The 17,807-nt window shown below is 39.0% G+C and overlaps 1 protein-coding gene across 7 annotated transcripts in view; it reads right to left on the bottom strand.

Moving 5' to 3' along the window:
• Lrrc7 (leucine rich repeat containing 7) overlaps window positions 1-17,807 on the bottom strand; it is a 463,114-nt gene that overhangs the window by 61,990 nt on the left and 383,317 nt on the right. For 5 of the 7 annotated variants that reach the window (XM_010605114.3, XM_033758262.1, XM_033758263.1 and 2 more), the window contains 2 exons: window positions 14,743-14,883; window positions 5,925-6,044 (listed from right to left, as the gene is read on the bottom strand). The exons of 1 other annotated variant lie outside the window; for it this stretch is intronic. In XM_010605114.3, coding sequence (XP_010603416.2) covers window positions 5,925-6,044; window positions 14,743-14,883 — 261 coding nt within the window. The remainder of the gene's footprint in view (window positions 1-5,924; window positions 6,045-14,742; window positions 14,884-17,807) is intronic. One more of the 7 variants, XM_033758264.1, reaches the window with a different exon arrangement.

The following is a 17,807-nucleotide window of genomic DNA, read 5'->3' as shown; positions in this document are numbered from 1 at the left end:
CCCCCCAAGATGGACCCCACATTAGTTTTTCTTGTTCCCCTTGATAAATTCCTGAGCATGCCTTGCTCTCAATAACCCTGGCAATCCCAAACTTTTATGGCTGAGCTGACATGGAATTTATCTATTTATTTATTTGGTACTGGGGATTGAACTCAGGTCCTTGTGCTTGCAAGGCAGGTGGTGGAACCACTGAACTAAATCTCCGGCCCTTGAGCTGACATTGTAGATGGGAGAAAAACACAGGCAAATTCAGCACAAAGGATATGCTGTGGGCTGGGGATTTAGCTCAATGGTTCTGGTGCCTGCCTTGCAAGTGCAAGGCCCCGAGTTTGATCCCGGGTAAACAAACAAACAAACAAAAAAACATATATGCTTTGTGAGTCAAGACTAAATTACAAGTTTTTTATACTTCTGTCTTTATCTGTACCAATCCTATGTTGACCCGTGTGGTCTGTCTTTATTGCTCCAGAGTCAATCATAATGAACTCAACTTAGAACATTTGGGGAAGGGTAGACACCAACGGGGAACATTCATTAAGGATAACAGAGATCTTTGGATGTCTTATCATTCCGTACTAAAGAGTGTTCAACTTCTTTATCACTGGTGTTTTATAGACTCCTGGTTACTTCCTCCAGAATGGAAATGTCTGAAGTTTTAATTTGTTTTGCTAAGTCACTTTGGCCTTTTTACTGCTGCGTGTTTCTCCCTCAACACTTTAACATGCCTTTATAGGTACTATCCTTTAATTTAAAATCTCTTCAGAGGTATTCAGCCTGTTTAAAATTCCTAGTACTTTGAAATAGTCTGCCATCTTACAATTAGGACAGTCTTGTCATTCCTGCAGGGGATTTGACCAAATCAGAGTGTAATGTCTGAATTTAAAATAACATTTGTGTTTGCAGTTATCTGTTACACTTGGAGCATCACGTCATGTTCTGCTATATGTGGGAGAGGAGTCTAGGTCACCTATTTCATAAAATGTATAAAATAGTGCTTACCTCAGAGCTTTGAGGATGAGAAGTAGAAATACATGAAAACATTTAGCATAAAGGTTGACCCAGAGTAAAGATTTAGTGAACAGTAGTAAGTACCTAATCTTCTCACCACACTGACTGCAGCAGCATAATACAATAGACCAAGAGAAGGGATGTACTAGAATTCTAGAATACCAACACTGCTTCTGAAACCGTTATTGCTTTCAGCCATTGCAAATGTTTTTGATAACAATTCTTGCAGTGCTGGTATGGCATTACCTGGAATTATTATGTTTTTTGGAGGGGATTTCCATAAAATTAATGTGTTCTTTTAGCAGTGATTAGATGTTTCTGAATCAGTAACTACCGAAAGTTGAGGTGTGGGGGACTAACATAGTAAGAGGGGCTATAAAACTGACAACCTTCTATTACACCATCAAAAAACAAGACAGGGTTTAAAACCCTCAGCATTGTTCCATCACTCAGCCAGTCTCAGGTGCACAACACAGTAACAGAAGGGACAGGAGCAAAAGTCTTCTAGAGAGATCAACACTTTTGTCTCTTCTATGGGTGTAAATCTTTGGATCTACAGGTTGGAGAGGCCCTCACTTGCTTTTCTATAGTACCGCAAGGCATGGCCATGAGTAATACCAGTACTAGTTACCAAAGAATTGTAACAGCTACAGGAGACGGCCACTAGCTCAATCCACGCCTTTCTCTAAAACTGATTTTCTCGCAAATCTCTTCAGCATCCTGGGATGTTCTGATGGCCTAGGTGTCTCCCTCTACAGAGGTGTGGAGAAATAATTCAAATGAGTTTGCCTAAGTATTTTCACCACTTACTTTCCTTGAATTCCCCACGGTATTTGCAGTTCACTCTCCACCTTTCTATTTTCCAGCTCAGCCTAAAGACCTCTCAGCTCACGACATTTGCAAAAATAACATTAACTTTTAAAAAATGTTCATTGTAGAGTATGCCATAAACCGAATAAAGAATAGTACAATATTACCTTATTTCTGTAAATACTGCAGCCCGGGCTAATCCTCCTGCCACCATCTTCATTTTCTTAGGTTGATTCTTGCTGAATATTAACCTAGCATTTTCAACTACTATATTAAAAAAACTAAATCGGAATATCATTGTCTATTTCCGTGAGACAACAGGTAGACGAGCTGGGTGTGACAGTACACACTTTAGTCCCAGCTCTTCTGGAAGCTAAGGAAAGGGGACTGATTTGTCTGTAAATCTGAGATGAGCCAAGGCAACACAGCAGGACCCCGTGCCACAAACCATCCGAAGAGCTACTTGTAGGTTCTAAGACCTCAGGTTTTAGGCAAAACTGTTATAATAGTGGGTAATCAAAAGCAGTTTTCATAATAGCAGGAAGATACAAATGCTTTTATATTTTTAAAACATGATAAATATTTTAGACATACATCATTTCACAGTTGTCAAGAAGCACAAGGATTAATGAAGTTTTCACACAGATCAAACCATTATGTTAGCATTTAACGAGGTTAACCAGTACCCAGATATTTGAGCAGTCACAGGATTACATGGGATTCTTAAAGCAAATAGCCAGGCAAGGAGATGATCATTATGGCATGTGCTGATGGTCTGACCACACAGTCACTATGGACTTTGGAAACAGACGCCATAAAACAATAATAAATGAATAAGACTTTTAGTTGTAAGGCAAAATAAAAGTAATCCTCTGCAATTGCATAATACTATTCCTTCCTTTGGTCGCAGAACACATATCCTGATAACACAAACATTCTCTTTCTTTTCTCATAACAAAGCAGAGTTCCCTCTTTTCTCGTCTGGTGTTTCCAACTTCCCCTTCGGTTATGGCATTTCCTTTCAGCCTTTATGTTCAGATGTCTACCATCTCAGCTACACCTTACATTTCTGTCTACACCCCAGGGTGATGCACTATTTCCTTTCAAAAAGAAACTCCTTTCTTGAGTTTTCTTGGTTTCTAAATTTGAAGTGTCTTTAGGCATGGCTGTCTCACCTCCTATTTTTCTTCTTTGGCTTTGTTTGACATTGTTGATCATACTCTCCCCAAGGTGGCACTTTTCCTTATCTTTCTATGTGTTTTTAGTGGTTTTTGAAGCTGAGACTCCTAACTATTCCACTGCAATTGATTAGTAAAAGCCAAATACTGAACTCCGCTCCTCTTGCAGAGATGAAAAGTCCTTCGTTTTTTGCATCAGTGAGATGTATGAAGAGGGTGTCAAGAGATTTGAGGAAGAAAGGTTCTGCATGTAAGAAACAGCTACAGGAAGCTTCTCTCTCTCTCCTGCTAGATTTGAAAGAGGAAGTCTCCATCACCAATCATTGCTGGAAATAATTTATAATTGAGAGGAACAAGTAAAGCCAAGGAGAGTATGATAGCAGAGTGGAAAGGGAAAAAACCTCAAGTCATTAATGATGCCCTGTAGAACTGTGGGTTCACTCTCAGGTTCACTCTAGAACTTGTCCACTTCCTGTGGTAGTAATTTATTTCCTTAATGCATGAGGCCTTTCTATAGTTTGTAGAAGATATCGGAAAAAGTCTCTGGCTATTCCATCTCTGCCTCTTCTTCCTAAGTCTGTCTCTTAAATGTTGGTGTCTCTTCTGTCATTCTTCGATATACTCATGACTGAATCATACCACATTCTAATGATTCAGAAATGTGTATATCGACCTAAGTATAATCACATATCCACTCTACACACCCTCTTGGATGCCCTGAGGATGCCTCTAGTCCGTGTATTAAAATGCAAGCTTCCCTCTTTTCCTCTACTTCCATCTGTTACTCTTTCTGTGTTTTCCACCTTAGTGAATGGGACAGCATAACTAACATGATCAAATCAGGAAACTGGATGTCAATCTTGGAACTTTCATCTATTTCCCGTGAATCACAAGATGCTTTGGTCTCTACTTTTAAAGGACATATTAAATCCACCCGCTTCTCTGTACCATCCGACTGTTCTCCCTGGAGTACTAGGAAGTTTCTTAACTTATTCCACTGCACCAAGTTTTCTCTCTAGTATATTCACTGCAAAGCTTTTAGTGTGCTTTTAACCTGAAAATTAAAATACATCCATGTTCTTTTTTCAGTCTCTCACAAGATAAAGCCCAGACTGATCTGACTTCTACTTTTCTTCCTAGACTTATTTGATTCCATTGTTCTGTTTTTGACTTCCTGTTTCCTTCCTAAGGATAGCACGGTCCTATCATCATCACTCACATTATATTGTATCTACCTGGAGGGCTGGATATTACCCAGGAGGCAAATTAATAGCATACATAGCACCTGCAAGTCACGCATTACCAATTATCTTGGAAAAAATAATTAGATATTTCACATCATTACAAAGCTCTGACATAGTCATCAAGTGGGAAATTCACCTAGGTGATAAAGAATGTACTGATATAATAAATATGTAAATTATGAAGGTCAATTATATAATAGACTCTTGAGTTTAAAAACTAGAGTGTAACCACAACTGAACTTGAGAATTAGAACAGTACCGACAATGCCACCTGCCTCTTCCCCATCTTACCCTGTGATTTCCCTTCAGGGGTAATCACAATTCTAAATATCATGTTTATTATATCCTTTTAAAAATAGTCTTACCCATGTATTTAGGGTTAACCAGTTTTAGTATTGTTTGTTTCTGTGATTTGTAAATATAGTATTAAAATTTTTTTTTCAGCACCAGGAATTGAACTCAGGACCTTGTGCTTGCTAGGCAGGCACAGTGCCACTGAGCCACATCCCCAGCCCAGAAATATAGTATTTTTGATGTATGCCATGGCTTGGAATTTTTCCCCATTTGCTTAGTCTATTATAGATTTTATGATAGGAATGGTTTACTAATTTTTATTGCTGTGAAATATACTTTTATATGAATAACAGAATTTACATACTCTCTGCTTATAAACATTTCAGTTTGCCAAATTTTATGGTACTGTAAGCATCAGAAGTGCCTTGAATGGTGTGACCAAGAGTTTTGCTAGTTTGATACCTTGAGAGGTTTGGGGGAAGGCAGGGCACGTGCATGTCCACCTTCCCAAGCCATTGTGCTCCAGAAGTACAAGAGTTTCTTCTGCTGCTACACTTGCAAACAACTCGTGTTTTTCAAACCTTTTCATTTTTTACCAGTCAGATGAACACAAGATGGCATCTCTTTTTCATTCCCCTCATTGATAAAAGGGCTGTTGTGTTTCAATATTTATGTACTTTCTTGGTTTTCTTTGTATTTTACAATTTTAAAAATTGCATTACGTGCCGTTTTTAATTGATTTTCAAAGTTAAAAAAATACACTAAGACATACAAATCCCTTGAGCCTAATAATATGTTCTGAATACTTTCTCTCGGTTACAGCTTTCCTTTTACTCTGCTATGGTGCCCTTGAAGGCAGTATTGTTAACACCCACTGACCCCTCAACCTTACTCTTCGTTTTGCCTTCACCAGCATCTAGTCAGCGCTCTACTCACAGCAGGGTACATTCCTCACTGCCCACCACACGTCTGTTAACGCATGGCTATGACTTTCAAAATGGTAAATCAATCTGTGTATGGTCAAAATGTATTTTATGCAACTTGGTTACAGCCCACTGTGCAAGCTAAGAGAGGCCAAAGCCTGTGTCACACACCTCTCTCCACACTCAGTCCGAAAAGCATCTTACAATACTCCTACGAGTGGCACTGCTTTATCTGCAGGGAGGTGGCAGGGTGTTTACAAACATTCGTTACCAACTCGGAACACTTGGCAGTGTTCCTTTTCCATTCTTTTCAGTGTACTTACTGTAAGCTGAAATTTAGAATGGAGTAATGCTTTGTCTGAAGTTATCAACAAAGGTAGAAATGAGGCTGAGACACAGATATGGGTTACATATTACAACGAATGCACAAGGCTCAAGGTTTGTGTCATCAATTTGAAACTGGTTACCTTTTTAGTAACGGTGTCCGGAGGTACATCCCGCCTCCCAAGTGGGTAAGGATTCCACTGGCCACTAGGAGATACATCTTCTTGTCCATTGTCTAAAATGTTGCTTTGCTGGGACGGGGTCTATTGCGAAAATGGTATGGCATTCTTTAGTGATGTAACAGAAGTTTATCATAGTTCTCTGAAAAGAGCCCCTAATAATTATGGTAAAATTAATTTTGTTTGATTGTAGAAAAAATATATCCTAACCAAAAACATCTGCCTAAAACTGTCTGCTGAATATAAATTCTCAATTACAGCTTTTTGGAAGCAGTGAGAAATACAAATAAAACAAACATCTTAGAGTTATTTGCTGATTTAAAAACAACTTTAAATTGTGTATAGTACCTGAATAAAAATAATTGCAATAAAGTCAATCATTAAAAACTACAACATTTAAAGCTTTCCTAGCTTGTCTCTTTAGTATTAATCTTACCAGTTAGAATATAAGCTGAAACCATGTAATCTATAGTATGGAACTTATAACATTCCAAACCATAATCATAAGGTTATAATGATTCTGGGAGAATACACCTTTCACTAATCCAAAACAATTAAAATGCACATAGTGCAACATTCCAAAGTACTATGATGTTACTGACAGATAGCTTTGGAGAAAAGTTAAACCAACATCAAAAATATTATGCTACAAGAATCACTGTAAAAATAAATCTTGACTTCCAATTACTAAATTTATATATACCACATATAAAGTTTAAGCTCTTCACAGATTTTTAATTTTTGGCTGATTTCCTGATTACTGTTGATAAATAATAACACCTTGCCTTTATTATCCCTAGTATTAGATATTTTAGGAGGACTTCTTATTCTAAACAGAGTAATAGCAAGCAATACCAGTCCTAGACCACCAGAAAGTTTCTACCGTGGAGATTTATACTGGTACACACAGGACACGTATGTATACATATTCTTCACATTCTTCTTCATGTACACACACACACACACACATACATGAAACTTTTTTTTTTTGTTTGGTTTTGCAAGGGCTTTTTCCTCTCTGAACCTTCAGTTGCACAAGTTTTGCTTGGTTTAATGGGGTCTTTTATGGGGCTGCAATCTTCCGCATTTGTTCAGGAGGATTTGTACTGCTCAGCATTTCTGGGACTGTGCGCAGAGCAGCCTTTGTGCAAAGCCGAGCTCCAGCCTCAGAGAGGGAGAACGAGCCCATCACAGATGGGCAGCAAGTCAGGCCTCCGCAGCTCTGCTGCATGGTCCCGATTGGGTCTCTTTTAAAATCCACTTACATAACCACCCTAACTGTATTTTGACCACATGGATTTTTAAAGCACTGGATTGGGAATATTTTAAAGTGGGTTTATTTTGAGACTTGAAGTCTTCCTAGGACTTAATGGATATAATAAATAACCTTTTTAAAACTTTGGCCATGGAAATTATTTTTTTCATGAGCATATCAGAGAGCAAAAACAACAACAACAACAACAACAACAACAACAACAACAACAACAAACCGGAAAAAAGTTACCGAATTTAATTTAAAGTCTTGGAGTACTTAGTAATAATTTCATTTATGTTTTTTGAAAAATCAAATTTTAAATAAAAATCTCATATTTAAAGAACATGTTACTTGAAGATAACTAGGTAGCTATTCATTACTTATCTGTTTTCACATTTACTTTTTTAAGATTGATGTTTACAACACACATTTCCTTCACTTTTCTCTACATCATTCCGTGTCTCCATGTCCTCTTCTGTCCTTTTCACCTACCCTGACTCAACCCCTAGTCACTGTTAAGAGAGTAGCTGAGAACTGCAAAATTCTTTTTGGTCATAAAAAGGTCAAATCACTTTTTATCAAAATCCTAATATCAGGGCCGGGGATTTAGCTCAGTGGTTTTGCCACCTGCCTTGCAAGCACAAGGTCCTGAGTTTGATCCCTGGTACAAAAAAACCCCTCAAAAAACAAACAAAAAACCCCCCTATTTTCTATGCTCTTCACTAGTTTATAAATTAATCTCCCTTTTAAAAAAATTATAATTAACCATGACACCAAATGTTCTGTATTACAGAGGAGAAAGGATCATACACATGCAGACACATTAAAAAGATACTTGCACTAGATAGCAATATTAAAGGAATTTCCTGAGAGCAATTTCTTTCATTAATTTCAGGAATGATCTGCCAATTTGTTTTTCTTAAATGAGGCACTGCAGGAGGGATTTAAGTCTGCAGAAATAAAAAGCCCATAAAAGCAATTTATTGATGTTGGGAGGTTGTGAAGGGGACAGAAAAGAGAATCATGCTCACATTCTTTCTCAAAAGAAAAGAGTACACCTATATTTATAAATTTAGTTGCCTAGCTATTGAAATGCTATTTAACATAAAAGGAGCAACTGAAAAAAAAGCTGTAGCTGTTGAATTTATTATTCCAGATAAAATAAAATGAGGTTCAGTTATTCATTTAATTATTTCTCATAGCACATTCTTGATATTTTTCTTTAGTTACTTTGAAGATTGAGTCTTATTCCTGCCACCACACATAACCATTTAAAGATAAAATATGTGGGAAAATATCACAGTGCAGTATTACATTTTAAGTTTGGTGGGTCTTTAATATTTCAAAATAATAGAGGAAATGGACAGTGTGATTTAGTGAAAAAGCACAACTTTTATATTTGATGAAAAATGCAGTCGTGTTATGTAGAGTTCTGGCCGAACAGATGCTAGCACCAGTCTAGTTGCTGACATCTGTAGATTTAACATTTATGAGTTTGCTACTCTGAATAATCACGAGGGTGCATTAAAAGAAGTGATTTCCAATTTTGCTGAGACATAAACGCACATGAACGTACACATCCCTCTCCAGCTGCACACTGGCACCTGGAGGTGTGTGTGCGTGTGGATCTGCATCCGTGCATGTGCCAGTGAACAGGCAAACGAATGGCACTAGCACAAGGGAGTCAGTCAGCTTAGCTGACCAGGCAGCCTTGGTTTTGCCTCCTAAGGGATGGGTGCACAGTGTGTTTTTGAGATTATATTTATTGCCATTTTGTGGGAAAAATAATGGAAGACTGGAAGCAGAATCTGGCACTTTGCAAGGGTCTCGGAGCAAACAAATATCTATTTTGTTTAGTAATTGGCACACAGTTCGTAGATAAATTAAAAGTGTTAAAAATCAATCTGCCCTGTGGTATTTCCAGTGAACTTATTATTATTATTTTTTCAGCATGCCTTTAGGAAAAAAAAAATTTCCAATGGCAAATATATGCTGAACTAAGATCTAAATAATTAGGATTTTGTGGGGTTCAATCTGAAGGAGGAAATGCAAGGCCCAAGTGATTTTTACACCAGCATTTCATTATAATAATGATGAAGCAGCAATATAAGTACTAGAATTATTTTGGTAATTTCAGCCACTGTCTTGGAGGATTTATGTGGATTTACAGATTGAAGGCTTTTTTCATAATTAGAAAGGTAAGCGAATCTTTCTTGAGGGATAGGTAGCCAATAATAAATGCAACAAAATCGATAGGAATTACAGGCATGAGTTGCCCTGAGGTACAGCACAAATCTTGCTTGGCTTTCAGCAGGAGATAAAAAATGGCATTAAGCAGGTAATCCTTGGCACAAGAATGAATAAATGCATAGCAAATCATGGTTCTGTCTGATCCTGAGCCATCTGCAGAGGCCCAGTAGAAAAGAACATTCGAAATTTGAAAAGTTTAGGTACAAATATTGCTATGTGAGTTCCTCTAAGTCAAAGCTGGTGGGATCAATATCAGCTATTAGCAATGAATGTAAATGATAGCAAGGCCACTTTCTCCACTCTGTGAAACAATTATTTCATCCATACACTTCCACGACTTCCGTTTCTTCCCTCCTGAAGTGCTAATTCATTTATTTCAGCATCTGACTCTATAGGCCAATAAACAACAGATTCTATGGAATAATACTATGACAATGGCAGTTAATCCAAAAGAATAGAAAAATGACAAATTTCTCCAGTGTCGCAGAGGCCACACTATTTATACTGGCAGCCAGCCACGTGTAGACAGCGAGTTAGAGAAGGCCAGTGACTTCTTCCCCAGCCCTGCTAGAGTCTGGGGCTACAGCAGTCTGGAGATTAACATGCGACTTTGTAGGGTCTGTAACATGAGGCCTCGCACCTGCACCAAGCGTAATTCTTAGCGATAACAAAAGCACGGGAAACACAAGGGGATCTGAAAAGCACAAGGTGATCACGGTGTCACTAAGCTCAGTTGGTGAACAGCACTGCACCTGTGGTACCCAGGGCACGACTAGGGTCCTGCGCTGTTGGATTCGTTAAAGCGTTCTATGTTATGTACGCTGTTTTTCCAGCCCCATACGTACTTCTTTGGATTGTTCTGAAGATGAGGTGGGACTGCAGTGTACAGGAAGGAGGCTTTACCGACGGTTACGAGTTATGTTCTTTGAAGACGTCAGGGCTTATAAACATTGGAGAAGGCGTCGTTACAGCGCAGAAAGAGCATGGATTTGGGTGCCAAGGAGAGACACATTTACATTCCAGGCACAGCAAAATCATAAAAATAGAAGGGACATCTGCTGCGTGACACGTGAGCCTCTGTTTCCTCAACATGGAGGTAAAGATACCTTTCGAGGATTTTTATGAGTTGCAAGGCAAAAGCACATGTAAAGCACTTCATGGCACCAGGTACACACCTCGTCTTCATTTTCCTCCCAAGAAAAGTATTTATTCATTCTACCATTAGTCCGAATAATAAAAATGGTAGTTGGAACTGCCCCCCACCTTTTTTGTACAATGCTGTTGTTCTCTCTGATAACATAAAGTTTCAAGACAATAGCTCAGCTCAATTACAGTAGAACACATCCGAGGAAGCACATGGAACCATTAATAACATCATAGAAAGTTGCTTTAAATGCTTTTTGGAAAGGCAGGAAACAAATGATAAATGAACACATAAATGAGTGGATGAAGAAAAATAAAAATGTTGACAATTTTATAACTGAACAGCTGATTTATATACCAAATGTTCTAGTTCATAAGTACTATGAAAATTTACAGAAAATTAGCATAAATGTTAGTAAATGTTTCAAAATATTAAAGGAAGTTAATTCATGAAACTACTTTTCTTGTATTTGTTGGCATTTATTTTATTGTCTTGAAGTGTTCCATGAAATCATCGTAGAAAATGAAGCCCTTATTTACATTTTAGCCTATAAAAATGTATAATGACCTGACATGTAGTAAACAGGAAACATTTTGAAATATTTAAATACACAGCAAACCCAGGGATGCCTCCCCCTTTGTTGTTCACTATGTAAGTACTAATCTCATTCAGAAATAGTGATATCTTCAAATGAGCTTAGTACATATTTGTTCAAAGATGGGTCTCTAGAGAAAATTCAGAAGATGATCTGCCTTCCTCCTAGACGTAAGGCAAGACTGGGAAAACACAGAGGATGAGGACAGGGTCTAACTTCAGCCCTGCCTGTTCCCTGATAAAAAGCACAACCCACACAAAAGCTGAAGGTGAAAGCTTCCATTTGGATTCCTTAGGAAACTTTATGCTTTCTTTCTTGGACACCTCAGAGTAATTTATTATTATTATTTTTTCTCATTGAGTTTATTGGTACTTTTTTTGGCGGGGGGGTTGAGACAGGGTCTCACTGTGCAGTTCAGACTACTCTGGAATTCACTGTGTAGCCCAGGCTGGTCTCGAACTCGCAGTGATCTTCCTGCCTCAGCCTCCCGAGTGCTGGGATTACAGGCATGTGCCACTACGCCCAGGTTTATTGATACTTTTTAAGTATACAGTTACATTCATCATCGGGACCTTGTACCTTTATATGATAGGTCTCGGTTCTCATTTTTTTCCCCATACCCCTGCCCTCCCTTCACCCCCTTCTCCCTTTCCTATGTACAAAAACTTTTTTCCATTTTTTTTTGTTTTCTCATATTTTTCTGTTTCCTTATTTCCTTTCCCCTACCCTCCCCACTTCTCCTACACCTTTAGCCCTTTTCTTCCTATTTCACAAAGTCAGTTATACCATTTGGATCTTATTTACACTTTTAGTTTTTCACACCCTCAGAGTAATTTATAACACCTAATTGGAAATAGCCAGCATCATCATTACAGAATTTTATGAATAACAGACACAGGTCCAAAATATCCCTGAGAGAATGAACAGTTCTGTCAATTTTATTTACTAGAAATATATTTATAAATTTATAAGTTTAGTGCAATTCTCATAGGTCATGAGCAGCAATGGGCTGCGAAGAAGTCTGAAGTGACTGAGACATTCATTTTTGTTATCTCGAATAGCAAGACACGTGTGTCATAGGTGTCTCTGCACTTCTAAATCGAAGGACAATCGTTTCTATCTCTGTCCTCTCCTGGCAGGAAGAGTTCAGGGAAGACTGCACTTTCCTCACGTATGGGACCATACAGGGCAACAGTGCCAAGAACAGAGGACTGGGAGACTGCATTTTAAGAAGGGTTGACTGGAAAGAATGGCAGAAAAACAAGTTTTCAAATCAAACCTCTGCAAAAGGGACGTATTTGGGCACAAAGTGGAAAGATGGAGACTTAGAATGGACCCCAAGGAGAAGCAGAGCCTGCAAGCATTCAAGAAACTGATAAGGGGCCCGGTGCTTTGTACGGCTGTGGGCTGGTGATGGGCTGGGACGGTAACTGGGGGAATAGAGTACGGGCCTCCTGTGTCTTCCGCATCCCTTCCTTTCCCGCCCCTTCCTCACCTCTTCTCCTCTTCTTCGTGTAGGGAACAGTGCGTTGATAATTTATTAAGTCTCTCAATCCTTGCACGGTTCTTTGTTTGCAACGTAATGTGATTTCCAAAGGGAATTCCTATAGGTCGGCTCCGTGCCAGAGAGAATGACCAAAACGCCTGCAGTGATGACGCTGCATTACTTTTGCTACAGGACATTTCAGAGCTACAGTAACAGGTGATGAATTTGCTCTCTAGGGCACTCAGACCCATCAGAAAATTAATACAGAGCACAGATGTACCTAATCCACAACGACTGAAACGTCGAGTGGCACCATTTCAGTATCTTTCAGGTGCTGCACACATTGATACCATGCTGTAGATCAATGAGTCAACAGGGTCAAAGGCCAGGCAAAACGAGGGTGTCTGCACTGGATATAATTTCTAGGGAGTCAGTCAGTATCGGCTTCCACCCCAGGACCTCGTCAAGCTGCTCAATGAGTTTGGAAATTTCACTATTTTAGTATAAAGGTTTGATTTCTAATTAGCACATGTTCCCTCGGATCGGTGTTTATTGAACTTGGCCCAGCTCACCGATTCCTTAGTGCAGGAAAGAGGATGGGAGCAGTGGGTGTCTGAGAGGACAAAGAACAGGCTGTGTTGTCACTGGGCTCAGGGAAAAACAGCCACGCTGGGGTTGTTGAGGAACCGCCTGGGCCCGGGTTCCCCAGTTCCGAGGTCAGGGATGCGCGACTGGTGCCTTAGAATTGGCCACAGTGGGATTCCTAGTATTCCTGACATAGCGAATATGACAAGTCACAACTCATTTTTTTTCAGTGGAGAGAAAGTTATCAGCACAGCTGCGGCTGTGCCACAGGAGACTCGAGGCAGGTGAAACAACATTCAGAAGTTCTCAGTTTAGTTAGGGTTTGACTCGCTTTTGTATTTTAAGAGATACTGGATGCTGAGAAAGATGCGGATGCAAGTGTCGCTTCACGTTTTTTTTAAATTGCTCACAGTAGGAAGTGGACTGTCTAGAGTTAGGGGAATGCTATTAAAGACTCATGTGAAAATAAAACATGAATTTGAGATATCATGACCCTCATTTGGCTGGGCTAGGAATTTGTTACATATTTTCATTAATAGTACAAAAAAAAAGACATGTTTGGAGAACACTGATATCATCCTATTGCTCACTGCATTACTTTTTTCATAAAAACTTACTAGCTGACTATTTTAATATATACCCATAACGACACACTGTATGAAAAGGATCCACAGTCTCCACCAAAATGTAAGTTTAAAAAGGACAGTCGATTTAAACAGGTAAAATGGGTTACCTCAATTTTTCCCTGTAAGACAAGAGAAATGTTTCTCTGACAATGAAAATGTTTCCTCTTATGGAAAATTCCCTTTCAAAAGCACCCACATTTTCATTGTAAGAAGTGTGAACTTGTTACCTGCCCATTAACCCATGAAAAGTCACAACTACTGGCTAAGTCACAAACTCTCTCATCCTTCACTTCTGTGTTATATTTCCCACAAAAAAATGGACGGAAAAAGCACTTGGAAATGCCAACAATATTTAACTTCCAATGTATAGGAGTCTGTGGCTTTTCAAAAGGAGTGGATTGAAATCTGGTAATAATTTACAGCTCTGATTTCAGAAGGCATCACTAAAAGAAGACAGGGCTATCTGAAAAAAAAAAACAAACCAACAAATAAACAAAATGAAACCCAACCAACCAAAAAAAAACCGACCTCTTAAATACAAAAAAATAGAAAATGAAGAATGGAAAAAATGAATAATAAGGAAAATGAGCCTTCACTAAAGCAACACAAAAAGCCATGTACCTGTTCAATCCAAAAAGCATGGACCTGATCATCAGTCTAGCTACAAATATACATTTAGCAGCTAAGAATTTAGGCTCTACAGTGTTTTCCCTTGTGCGTTTTGGACTCATATGAGAGCCTGCAGTAAACAAGGTCGTATGTACAGCCTAAATACATTCAGGGAACAAACAACATTAATCGTCTTTGGTATGCTGACACATGTAGGGCAGTCCATACTTACTTTCTGAAGAGGTAGTTCTTGATGGTCAAATTTAGACTTAGTCTGCAAGTTTAAAGTCATGCTTCTGCCTGCATGCATTGCTGAAATACCTCCATAGGGCAGCATGCCAAGGTTAACTGTGTTGTGTTTGTAAGCAGCATTCTGAGTAGAGGAGATAATCATGTGACAGGATGTGAACACATGCTCCACAAACTGATTATTACATGAACAGGTCTAAATTTATAACATTTAACTTTAAACGGGCAAACAGTAACTTTCATTTTCACACATGCACTCGGTTAGACGAAAGCATACGGTAAACAGTGTTAGTTTTCCACATAATGAGTTACCATCCAGAACTACAGAAAAGACAAAAAGCAAAGAGGGTACATTCTGTTGGTGCTTGCTGATAACTCAAAGGCTCAGCACCTGTCAAATGTCATGGTATTAGGGCCCTCAGACAAGTATTGTCATCTATGCAGTCTGTTAATTTTGAAAGCAAACTCAAATAAGAGCTTGATCAAATCTTACCAGCTCCAAAATTTCACGGTCTTTTTCTCATTGTGAGACCATCACATATGAAAGACAAATATTAACTTCTAATTCTGCCTTGCACTCATACACTGCAGTGTTAAAACCAAAATCACTTTTTATCGCTGTCTAGAGGAGTAATTACAGCAACTCAGAAAAACAACCTGCCCCCCGCCCCCCCAAATCATCCAGTCTGGGCTTTGGTTTGACTGAAGGCACTTCAGGAATGCTAGCTGAATAAGCTAGATGTGGATTCAACTATTCTATTTTTTAAAATTACGCTTTAGAGTAGAAAAGTTTCATAATAAGACTAAAGTAATCATATTTTGTGACTTATTGTCACTTACCTAACACTCCTAAGTATTTATAGAATAATGTGGCGATCTTTATATCACAGCTACTCTTCCACAGGTGTATTTAAAATTATACTAAGAGGTTGACAAATTTTCCCGCAGGACCTCACTGAAAAAATTAAAATGTCCTGTTATCAAATCTTCAACCTCCAGTGGAAATGTAGTCATTAATAGTGTTTGGCATTTTTAAGTAATTCTTATTTTGGAGAAAAATATCCACAGATGTTAACTTAGTATATCTTTTCTTAACTGAATATTATGGAGCATTGACAGCGGCAGCTCTTTTATTTTGAGAACATTATCTAGGAGGTAATGATTTTTAGTACCAAAGTTTCACTGAGCTACACTGAAAGACTATGATACTCCTGATGATGTGCTTGTCTATGAATCACGTGTTATGGATTCCTGACTACTTCACACAGAAATATCTTATTGTCACCATGCCAAAAGGGAAGAAGACCCTCAGCATCTCATCTGACACCTGGATGGCTCTTTGGGGTTCTCCAGTCTAGCACCCTTTCAGCTCCTATAGAAGAGTAGCAGCCTCAGACACGTGGGTTCATGTTTTAATTTCTCAGTCACAGTGGGGCATAAGCATTGTGATTAATGTTTATCTGGGGTAGTACTCGTGGCTGCCTCTTCAAGCTCAGCACTGAGATCATCTGCCAGCCTTACACGAGCCTGTTAACCTTATCCAATGAGCAGATCTCTAGGTGGCTGTCTTCCGCGGGGAATCACACAGGTTCTGCAGTTGCTAGTGTAGCTATCTGCTTCCAGGGTTCAAATGGTTCGACTAAGTGTCAGTGGGAAAGAGACCCTCCATGTCTTTGGGGTGGCCTGACTTCAACAGGGCAAGTTAAATAGCACAAGTATGTCAGAACCAGTCTGACATATTAAGTCTGGGCTTTAGGAGCCCGCATTTATCTTTTCGAATCGAATTGCTGAGAAGTTTGAAGTCAGTGATGGCCTGAATTGTTCAGCGTCTCAATTAAAAGAGTGAAAAAATATTACTTGGAAAAAACAGAAGGAAGAGCTTTCAGGATCTGATGGCTTAAAACAATATTCTATGGTCATTTCATTTTTTGGAATTAAATGGGAAACTATATTGGGAGCTGCGGGGGCGGCTTCAGTGGTAGAGCATTTATTTGCCTCACCTGCATGAGGTCTGGGTTTGGTCTCTATCGCCACAAAACAAAAATGAAAGGTGGAAAAAGTGAATATATACTGAAATTGCTCCAAAAATTAATGAGAGGCCAAGGGAATTATAAGCAAATTCTAAGGCTATACGGAGGCTAACCGAAAAGAGAAATATCATCACAGGAGTGGAAATACACACAGATTCACATTTAGTCATCTGAGACAGGCAGGGTTCTCCTGACTCTGGCTGATACCTTCTCCGCCATTCTTACAACCCCTCCCCCCAATTCCTGTTTTGTCAAAGTTGGGCCAAAGGAGAGGAAACGTTCGTCTAGGATAACAGTAAGTAAATGATGGTGCTAAATAACTTGGAACTTTAGCTTCATTGTCAAGCTCTGTTTCCACTTGCTTCTCCGTTGTCTCCAGTCACTAGTCATCATACAGAATCTTCTCACAACCTTTCTTGACTAGTTAATCTTACCCTGTTACGTATGGTCGTGTCTACACGAGGCCAGAGTTTCCAAACTGTACTGTATTATTTGGCCCCAAATATTTTCGCCCTCCAAGTTATCTGTCTACATGGAGGGTACAACTTGAGGTAAGGCAAGGTGACAACCGAGCAGGTGTTCCCCACTGACAGCCAGTCATGAGGCTTTGACGAAGGTCCCTTCAATGGGACTGAGCATACGTATTTGAAACAGACATTCTGATGAAATATTCTGCAAGGCAGAACCAATTTCCACACTGAGCAACTGACATCCACGCTCACACTTATTAGCTCACGCTTTCCCTAAAGAATTGTTTTCTTGTCATGTAGACACGACCTACAGATAATATAATTGCTTGAGTAGAGCAAACCTGAAAACACAAAATTCCACATTAAAGAAATACACAATAAATGTAGTGGCCTGAGCTTTTGGCAGGACACTGACTAAAATGATAAAGCTATTCACTGAAACGTTCTATAGCATATTATTCCCCAGATCCCCAACTTACACAGAGCATTCAAACCTAGAAAATACAAACAAAAGGCCTCAATTTCACAGAAAGGATCTTAAAGATTCC

The sequence above is a fragment of the Fukomys damarensis genome, unplaced genomic scaffold (genome assembly GCF_012274545.1).
Source record: "Fukomys damarensis isolate Sample0158 unplaced genomic scaffold, DMR_v1.0_HiC HiC_scaffold_33, whole genome shotgun sequence".
Classification (NCBI taxonomy): Eukaryota; Metazoa; Chordata; class Mammalia; order Rodentia; family Bathyergidae; genus Fukomys; species Fukomys damarensis.
Note: the sequence above shows the minus strand (reverse complement) of the source record. Positions and strands in the feature narration are given on the sequence as shown.